General features: G+C 37.4%; 1 protein-coding gene across 1 annotated transcript in view; it reads right to left on the bottom strand.

Annotated features, from left to right (window-relative positions):
- MYO9B (myosin IXB) overlaps nt 1-3,090 on the bottom strand; it is a 46,926-nt gene extending 43,836 nt beyond the window's left edge. The window contains 1 exon segment of the mRNA XM_009895163.1: nt 2,254-3,090. Within this exon segment, the coding sequence (XP_009893465.1) occupies nt 2,254-3,090 (837 nt within the window).
- Nucleotides 3,091-11,071: the final 7,981 nt, after the last annotated feature.

The raw sequence follows: 11,071 nt of genomic DNA on the forward strand, positions 1-11,071 counted from the left end.
TAAAACTTCAAAATTAAATAGAACATTCTCAAATAGTTTAGAGACACTACAAAACTGTTCATGCAAAAAATCCCCTGAAACATCCATTTAATAAAAATTCCCTTTTACCACTTCAGTTCCCTTAAGTAAAAACCCAAATGAGTCACCGCAGTTGGATTTAGAAGTGACCAACTCTAACAGAAGAGTTTTTCGTCAGTTTAACTTCCACAAAGCAAAGTAAGCTTTCCGTACATTCCTCTCCCAGACCAAGATTTGACTTGGGTTTTTTTTGTGTGTGTTCTTTGGTTTTTAGATTACACTTAGTGAGTGGAATTGCATATTGGGAAACATGGAAGCTTCACTGTCCACTGAATCCGCTCTGCAGTATCCAAAGTAGGATAGTTTGATTTTACCTCTCTAATGTTCTAAACCTACCATAGCATCACTTTTTAATATGTGCTAAACTTATGTGAACAGAGAAGTTTATTTCCACTACCTTAAATATAGTTGTACCAAAATCATAGGTACCCCAGTGTTTCAAAAAGGTTTCTTTCTCCATAATTTCAAGTCAATGAATAATACTTTTAATACAAAAACATATATTCAATTTTGAAAGACATTTTAGGATTCAGATGCTCCTACATTTTTTCATATTTAGTTGTCATAAACCCCTTTATCTTTTGCAATATTTGGGAGGACAAGTTCACACTGAATCAATTTGTGACTGACAAATGCCCTCAGAGAAGTAGAGCGAGAAGTTTCTCTGAGAATTTTAGAAGAGAAGCCCATATTTTAGATAATATGTACTCCAACGGCCATGTTAGAATCCATTTGGCAAGTTTGCAAGCTAAGCTTTCAATCGGTCACCGTACGTCTAGCTAGCAAGACTATTTTCTCATGAAATGCATTACTAGATGCTCAGTGGAAGTCTGAAGAAGCTGCAGTATTTATGACAACCAATCTTACTGTAGAAAACCACAAATGTCTCTTCATGAACACTCCTGGACATACACAACATCTGGCTGTGACTCCAAAGTCATTAATTTTAATTTTGAATCTAGGGACATGTGCATTTCTCATTCAGTGGATGAACAGCATCACAACATTTTACATCTCTACCTGGTTTGACACAGCTGTATCGTATCCGGTAGGCCAGGATCTGAAACAGTTAATTTTATCAAAGGCAGAAAGATCAGCTGATCAAACAGTGCTTTCCACAGTGACCCCTTCCTGTTTTCTGTTTAGAACTGCGAACTTAAACTCCAGCAACCAACAAACCTCAAACAATTTTACTTCTTCTTTCAAGCAGCAGAAAGCAAGACAAAAAAGAACTTGCATATATTCCTCATTCTTTACAGAAAAGCTTTCAAATCACATTTATCAATGTAACATATTTTAAAGTTTAATTTCATTGCTTTTTCATATTTTACCTAGCAGTGTAAAACCAAAAAAAAGCGCTTAAATTTCTTTTTTCGTTAAAGTGTTGTTACATTTGAGATTATTTAAACCTAAAAATTACAATGGCTGTGATCAAGCTCCTTGCTGTTGAAGATTTTATTGTGGGTGACCATTACATCCATCCAAGCTTTCAGAGTTTTTCTTTTCAGATGAGAGTAAAAGGGAGAGGATGAAGTGTAAAAGATCAGTTTAAGTTTGTCCTGCCATTACCTAATGCAAGACCAGCTGTACGCCTTCTCACACATTTAGTTTTGCTTTCTGTTAGAAATGCTGTAGCAACTAAAAGCCAAATCCGACTCACACTTTCTCCCCAACTAACAATGTTGCTCTCTTCAAAAAAAAAAAGAAAAAAAAACAACAAAAACCCAAACAGTTGTAGAAAGGAAATAACTCCCTCAAAAAGTGAGTTCATAAAATTGCTGCAGGACGTGCTTACACACAAAGGCATGATTAGACTAACCAGTTAATATTGCAGTGGAACAATCTTTTTATGAAAACATTTACTTACAATTTGATTCAAATGCCATCAAAACTTTAAGAGGGAAAACACAGGTAACCTCTGTCCCAGAATATTAGTGTTTAGTGGTGGAAAGTTAAGTCAGATATAAATTAAAAGCAACAGGAAGTCAACTGAACGGAAGGATGAATTAAGGAAAATCAATTAGAAGCAGTCAAGCAACACAGCCAAATACCAATGCAGCCCAGTGATATTTAAAGCCTAAACCAAGCAGGTGACTCAAAAGTAGTATTCAACAGCAGTTATTTGAAGTTTTCAAGAAACAATTTTCACAGAAGGCAATTTTAGCATAAATTTACCTCCAGAACTGGTCCAGCTCCTAGAATAGTTCTCTCCACACCACTTGCGTACCCTTTCTGGCTCAGCGCCGTGAGGCAGTGAATTAAGAAGTTTGTGCTTTGAGTTTTCCCAGACCCACTTTCACCTGATATAACTATGCACTGATTAACATGTTTTTTAAGCATTGTGTGATAAGCCACATCAGCAATGGCAAAAATATGAGGCTCCAGCTTCCCGAGCTGATGATTCTCATACATCTTGACATATTTAGGATTATAAATGGGCAGGAACTTGAAAGGGTTAATTGCAATCAGAATACTTCCAGCATAAGTATAAATTTTGTGTTTTAGAAAGCGGCATTTGAGGTTCTCTAGGAGTGTTGTCTCCGTTAAGTTGGGGAGATTGCATAAGTCATCAAAGTCCTCCTGATGCCACGGAAGAAAACCCCTTTCAACCAATCGCCGAGCATCTGTCTCCTTGGAAAGCAATTGCATCTGGACATATTTGATGGACCCATCAGTGTTCCTTTCTTGTAAAAGAAAGTAGTACCCATCCTTTTGTGGATGCTCATCCTGAGCACGACGAGGCCAAAGTAAAACCCTATGAACAGGAGAATCATTTATATCAAGTACCCATTCTTCACCACCCGATTCTTTCACTTCCACGAGCACATAATGTTTTGAGACATCCAAGTTTAAGATATTAATCACATCCTTGATGACATCTGAAGATGTGCTGTCCTTGGTTGCTGTCACTTTGCAGCAGGGAGCGCTTTCTGTTGAGAGTTGGGGGTAAATATGAAGATTATAGGCTGCCTTTGCCTGGCAAACTGCACTGTCAGCATCTTTTAAACTCATTCTGCCCCCAAATGGGCTTCAGTCTTCCACCTCTGCTTAATATGCAGTGCCCATCGTCTGAAAAAAAAAAAAAACAAAAAAAGAAAAAGAAAAAAGTCAGATGTTAAAAAAAGTGTACAAGAGGTATTAGGGCAAGGTATCAAGGTATTCTAGTGGAAGGTGTCCCTGCCCATCGCAGGGGGCTTGGAACTAAATGATCTTTAAGGACCCTTCCAACCCTAACCCTTCTATGGTTCTATATGATATGATCATCTTCTGGCAGATGAGAATAAAGTTATTAAATAGTCAAATCATTAATTAAAGAACAAATGCACTATTTATGCACATCAGTGATATTATTTCAGTCTGCTTAGCCTATCCCACGGAGTGGACAGCTGCCACAATATCTATCCTCTTTTCACTTTTCCTTCTATTCCCATGCCATCCTTTCCTCCCTGTTATGGCAGCACAAGCATTCATTCAGCTACAAAGCAAACCGAAGTGGCATAAGTGTCCAAATTAAAACTTCCTTGTTTCCTGGTTAATTTTAACCCAGATAATTTCCCTTACCTGGTTCACTGTATGGCTACACAAACATTTTTTCATCCTCACACACAAACCCTTCGTTAAAGCTGCCAAGCAGGTTGAGGTAGAAACAGGGTTTGATCACTTCTTAAATCAGCAGCGACAGTTTAGAGCAGCCATGAACTATGGCAGAAGCAGCAGTGCACAGCTGCAAGGAGGAAGATGGTTCTGACACTGCAATCCACACATTTTTTTTTCCATTTCCCCCAGCTGACCTCTTTTCAAGAGGTACAAGATAGGTACAGTATTTACTCCCACTTGACTTTAAGGAACAGTGCCCATAGCTGACCAGTGCAACTCCTGCTGTCAACTCCTTCTAACCCTGCTCACCATAGTCATTTCTTGAACATGCATAATTTACCCAGACAAGAGGCTGCTAACTTCACTTGAGTGAACCACATCCTCACTACAGAAAGGTTTGAACATGCTTTTTATCTTCCATTTTATGCAAAAAAAAAAAAAGTAAGATTAGTCTTATTGCAACTACTTTTCAGTTCAACTAACAAGATCCCAAATAACCCACTTCATTCACAAGCCTTTATAACCAACCTATCACATCAGCTCTTTCCTCATTGGGTTTCAGGAACCTCATGCAGGAATCTCCAAAAATCATTCATTCTGATTGCTTTTTCTTCCTTTCATCCCTGATGCAGGCCAGCAATCTAACTCCAAGCTAACATCAGCCTCACAGAAGTCAACCTCCTCCTTACAGCCAAGTTCAAAGCCTCCAGACTTAGTCACATTCTGTGCCTTTGCCAGTGATTTTTCTCTCAACTGCAATTTGGTACACTCAGATCACCAGGACTAAGTCTGCTTACACTGCTTTAGTTCAACAGTTTCTTAGCTTATCAATGGGTAGTAAAAGGAGAAGGACAATAAAGTAGCCCCTTTGTTTTAATAGTCAGTAAAACTTCATACACAGAATATCAGTTCAATTTTTGTTTCAAGAACAAAGTGTTCTAGTTGTACACTTACATGCCGAATATATATATTTTTTAAAAAAAAGAGGCAGAGAAATGCCAATGAAGTTGCCTTTTGCCACTAAACAACTGCACATGAACTTGCATAAAGCCACAGAGACAATCATTTCAAATTAAAATCAGCGGAGTTGGAGGCATTTAGCTGCCACTTCCACTGCAAGTAATGAATCACTTCACAGAAACATATGACATAGTTCTGCCTCATGAACAGCCTCCGAGTAGAGAGCTGTGCTTTAAGGAACTCTGAATCGTAAGCTTACAGAAGACATTGTTGTGCAAGCTGGATCATTTTTAGTGGCTACTCATAAAAAGGAAGGCTAAGCAAGCCACAGACAGCAAGACAAACCACAGCACATCTCTAGTCAAGCTACATGATCCCTCCAAGAATGTTAAATTTCATTCTTCGTTCATTAAGGAAAGCTTATTCCAAGAATTTGGTCATACAGAAGGATAGACCAGTGGCTCAAAGGCCCCTCTCCATTTCCTGCAATTACCACTGACCAGTGGCTAATAAGTCTGAAGTACCTTTGAAGCAGTCAGGCAAGTGTAAAGCATTATTATCTATATAGAAGCTCAAACACCTTAACATGTAGTAGAATCTACAGTAGACTGTTGCTCATGGGGAAGATGAATCTGGAGCACAGACAGAAAAAAAAGAACAACAGTGACCATTTTCCTCTCAAGTTCGCCAGCCAGTTCAAGGGAGACAGTCTTGTGCAGACTTCCCTTTTTTTCCCCCCCCAGCAATTAGTTTCAGACACACAGTCTGGTACGGTAGAGGAAGTCCTCTCAGTAAGCATTTTCACCAAAACTGTACCCTAAGAAACGTGGCACCAACTTGTTGGCCACACAGAAAAGCTGAACCTAGGTGCTGACCTCTGACTTTACTTATATACATTTCCTAACCTCATGTCAGATACCAAGATATATCTCGTACATTGCTCAAGCCTCCCATATCACACTTTCCAAAGAGGAAACCGGAACACAGATGGCCTCTTTGCTACCGGAGAGAAATCCAGGCCAATTATAGTAAGCAGCAATGAGATAACTGGTAGCGTCTGCTCAGGTGTGTAGACTGAAAAACTAGAAAGGCCTCTGACCCTGAAGACAACAGATTTCTGACAAAGCAACATGCAGACATGAACCTTAATGTGTTTATGCTACATACAGATTTCTAAATTATGCAGTCATCATACAACTTGACAGAAGTTCAAGCAGTCATCCATCACTCTATAGGAATGATTTGGAAGATAATCTACAGTAGAAAGAACCTGCTGAAACACGATTTCAATGCACGGTCACATCAGCAGTAAACAGAAAGACAGCATAACACTGCCCCATTTTAACCAGATATTAAGTCCAGACACTACTTGCTTGCTTTCAACAGCACTCAGCTTTAAGACTGCTTTTTCACTCAACGACTTAAAACAGATATGCACTACTTTGAATCATTTAATACTGATTATGAGGCTACAGATATGCTACTTTGAATCATTTAATACTGATTATGAGGCTTTAAGAAGAAAAAAAATTAAATTCTAAAAGTCACTTAAGGAAGAGCAGCACCTAATAGCTGTTAATTCTTTTTAACTGATTCTGCTTTTGTTACCTACAGTTTATTTACCCAAAAATGCACTAGGTGAGTCCCAGAAGAAATAACATGATGCTTAAATTCTTCTATCTGAGAATCAGAACGAGTATCTAGTCATTACAAAGAGAAGTTTGAAGAAAACCTGCTGGTCTCCAACTACCTGAAATCTTCTTAGAAAGGATATAAAATTTATTTTACAATACAGCTCTAAAAGAGACAAACTTCAGTATACCTCTGACTTTACACTAATCAATATTTCAAGAAACAAATTAGAATGTAAAAGCAAAAGAGCACTGAACAGATTATAAATTGGCTATCTAATGAGTCCCAGTATTCAACTAAGGGCAGGGTATTATCAAGCAACTAGAGGATCAGATTCTAGTGAAGTTGGATTCCTGGCATCACAGTAAATATTTTCATGATGGTTCTAAAAGAAAGAAAAGAGTTACTGATAAATAATGTATCACAAGAGAGATTGAGAAGGCAGTAAGTAATCAAAAAGCTAGATCAGTTATATAGTTCAGTAGTACAGGAGCAAGAAAACAAATGTTAAACAAATTTCAGCTCAGTTTATAGATAGATATAACTTCAAATTTATCCAAGAAACTATCCATGCCAGAGGGATGGAATGGGACCTATGCTGAAATAGGCCTGAAAACCAGAGCAGGTATCATTTAAACATGGTATTCTAATATAACACCGCAAGTACGACAGTGAATGTAATTCCCAGATAAACATCAAATGAATATTTAGTTAGGCAGCCATATCACCCTTGTACTCAGAAGGTACGTGACTAATACTGCATCTAGAATATATCCAAAATTCAATTAAGCAGCTGAGATAAGAACAGCAATAACAACAACAAAACATCTGTTAGAAAATACCCCCTTACAGCAAACCACTCAAGAAGCTTTGTCTATGAGAAAAGCACAGAGGAGACAGATATCAGTTTAAGTCCTTGCACGGGGAACTAGAGTTTGGTAAAAATCACCAGTCTGGAGAACAAAGCTACAGCAATAGGCAGTGGCTGGAATTCAAAGCTAGACAAGCTCAGGCTAACGTAAGACTTAAATATCTTAGGCTGCCCTACACTGCAAAAACTTAACTGACACTAACAATGAGGCCTGATTGCTAAAGCTCTTTGTAGAAAACCAGCCAGTCCCCAGTTACAGATGCGTCTAAACTAGAAAAATGAATTAAGTACCACTCTCTCACTTATGTCAAGTGATCTGAGTAGATGATTACGATTCCTTCTAAATTTATGATCTCTAGTTATGTAGAAAATTTTTAAGCAATTGAAATACTTATTGGTGTAATTTGGCTCATCAAGCAAACTAGCCTGAATTCAGGTGCAGAGAATACTGGAAGAAAAAGAAGAAATACAAGAGTACAAGGTAATAATGAAACCGTATTGGTCAGCATGCAAAACAGCGAACTCAGGAAAACAGCACCCTAACCACCACTGTTGAGTTCTTTCTGTAGATGGAAATTCTGCAAAGCTACCCCATTTTTTTCAATACCCTTTCTTATAAGAAGCCCCTTCCCAACTCATGGGAAAAAACAAAGCTGTGTGTTACAGAATTTAGTAAGTGGGAAGCAGAAGCTGGCACTAGGTGCACATCAACTAATTTTAGACTTCACATTCAGACTCCTTCCTGTTTTCCTTAAAATGTTTTACTTTTCACAGGCCTTTCCTAGCACAAGTGTACATCTTCACAGCACTTAAAATTTACTACGTACAGTCATCAGCATCTACAAAACACAACAAAGCATTACTTTTCACCATACTCTTGTTCTACAGATGCAAACACAGAGTTAGGCAAGCTGGGCAAGACAAAAAAGTTAGACATGCAAAGCTTTTGCTTCTAACCTTTTATTCAAAACATTAGACTGTATTAATTCTGTGGGCGTGAGTAGGGTAACAGCTGCATGGGACTAGTGTGTTAGAGGTTACAGTGATACATGAGTTGCACCCTTGTGACAGGGGTTTCATTGTGCCAGTATAACATACACAATTTAATGGTACTTATTTCAAGTGAGATTGGAGAGAAGTAAATCTGAAATAGTGCTAGATAAGTTCAAATATAAGGTACCAGTTACAGGCCACCTCTACTCAACTATTCTAGAAGGACAATTCCAACAGGTCTAGAAAAATGGAAGCAAGTTTAACCAATCTAAAATCACTTTTCAGGATTTTCTTACTTCCCCCTACCCCATTCTTTGCAGGTTTTACAGACAGTGCATTTGTTAATAGCACTAACATAGCAAGTTTATAAGGTAACAGTCTAATGCCGTATTTATTTTTATATTATCTGTCAATTAGTACTTTCATTTGCTTACAAAAAAAACAACAAACCAAACCAAAACCTCACCAGGCTTACCAAGCAATAATCTAAGTGAACATGACGTAGTATTTAATCCATCACTGGAGGACTGTTTATACTTGCCACTTAAATCACTGACTTAGGCAACATTTCAGGTAACTACTTCAATACTTTGCAGAAGAGATGCAGTAGGCTACATAATTTATCATCAATCTGTAATTTTACCTTTTGCTCAGGCAACATTAATAGAAAACCAAAAATTCCAATTCTATATGGTAATTTTGACGGTATTTTCTAAGTGTTTTCCAGTCTCCATTAAGCCAATTAATTTTTTAATATGCATTAAAGCCAACATTGTCTACTTAATAACGTAGTAAAATTCTAGAAGCAAACTTCACCCCAATCAGTGCAGGGTATTCATTTAGTTTAAATAAGGCCATAATTTGAAGTCACATATTTAGTCAATGAATCATAGCGAAGCTAAAAAGGGAAAGCTACCATTACAGCAAAACTGTTGAGGATGAACTTTATAACATTCCAGTTCTTCACATTTTCATGTACATTTCCAGTGCTGCATTCCTCAAACTGAAATATTCAAGCTTCTCCCACTGTTCATCAAGTAGTTTTCAACACAAAAGTAGAAACTTATCACAAGTACTTGATCTTTAATATTCTTGAGTACGAGAATCGCCAATGACCATCCCCAAAAGAGATCCCTCTCTCTGATCAAATTGAAAACATTTAGCAATTTCAAAGACATTCAGCTATTACTTATCCTGGATTTACAAAGCAAGGAATTTCCAGCAAAATAGGCTACAGAGACACCCTAAAGTTTCCACAATTAACTGTGCAAAGGCCTCAACCCTTGTCTTACCTCTCATCATAAGGACACACAGTTGCTGTTAGTTGGACATAGTTAATTTTATTTTTTTCCAGTATTCCAGACATTTGTAGTTTACCGGAAAATTGCTTCATGTTCTAGTAACACTTCAATATTTTTCTTGGTCATAAAAAATTCTGCTGGACTAAAGAACTTTAGATCCTTGGTTTTCTTTAACTAAAAGCTCTTGGCTTTTTCTACTCCAAAAGGAGTAGTTCTGAATGGAGCATGCGAATTTACAACACATTTGTTGCTATTCTTTGTAACAAACCCTGCCAGAGAAGTTACTCCCACAGACTGCTGAACAAAGGAGAAGCTGGACTGCAATGCAAGTAATGCAATGTAATACAGGAAAGTCAAAGAAATTACCTTCATTACAGACAGTTCCTTCTCAGTTACCTTCTCTCTACTCCCTATGGCCTGTGAGACCGTGATCCCAATCTACGCCCTCAAACCACCTGAGATGCAGACCTCTGCTTCCTCTTAATGACTCAGATGCACAATTTAATGTCAAGACAAGGATACCTTATCAGGCTTACAGTGACATTAAAGGTCTATAGCATGTTATTACCTTACAAAAAGCGTGATGTCAGAGTTACAGATGTACGCCTGAGTATGATTCAGAGGAAATGAAAACGCGGCCCTGTTGAGAAAACAAGGAATGAAGGCAAAAAACCCAAGTGTCAGTGGCAAAGAGCATAAGCCAAAAGAACCTTGGAGACTATTCTACCACCTTTTGTAGTTTTCTTAATTTTATCCTTAATAGCATTACAGCTGTCAACAAAGGAAGTAAAAATCTCATTGGTCTAATGCTGCATTTACACTGATAAGAAATTTTCTTAAGAAACTCTAGGTTGAACTTTTGTGTGAATTAATAAAAAAAGGGGGTTCAGCGGCAGAACACAGATATGTCAAAAATACCGTTTAAAACACTCTTATTGTTAAACATTTTTGGTCTTTAAAGGAAGAGCATATTTTTCTAGGATCAGCATTGAGTTTCATTTGGTAATCAGATACAAACAACACAATAAAGCCTAGATAAAAGCAACTCTACAAGCCACACTTAAGACACTTGATACATCAAGAAAACATGATATACTAGAGACAAAACCTCTGAATTTTCATTTTCTGAAATAAAGACACTTCTAGTCCTTTCAGAAGGCAGATAATTGATTAAAATAGACTCTATTGAAAAAAATAAATGCTTATGAGCATCTTGGGCTTTACTTCTCCTTGGTATTAGAATACGCCAGTGTTGTTTCTTAGAAGTGTGATTACTAAACACCTTCAGCTTTCAAATTCACAAAAAAAAGTACTGAACCACAGATTTTCTGTGGAATCATACTTTTTTGCTCATTTCCTTGGCTGTTGAGATAGCTAACTGTTGCATCTTTCAGGAATTTTTCCTTTTTAAATGCCTAAGATATGCGAATTGCGGTATTTGACCATCTAGCTAAGGAAAGGCCATATTTAGCCTAAGCAATATTGAACTACGTGCATATGAGTCAAACAGTTATTCATACACAGGATTATTCAAGAGGCCTAATGTTTGAATCATTATTTGTCAGAAAACTCAGTCTGTACGAAGCATTACTTTCTAGGTGAACTTCATTTAAATTTTTCATCAGCTGCATTTACTCTT

The sequence above is a fragment of the Charadrius vociferus genome, unplaced genomic scaffold, assembly GCF_000708025.1.
Source record: "Charadrius vociferus isolate BGI_N301 unplaced genomic scaffold, ASM70802v2 scaffold291, whole genome shotgun sequence".
NCBI lineage: Eukaryota > Metazoa > Chordata > Aves > Charadriiformes > Charadriidae > Charadrius > Charadrius vociferus.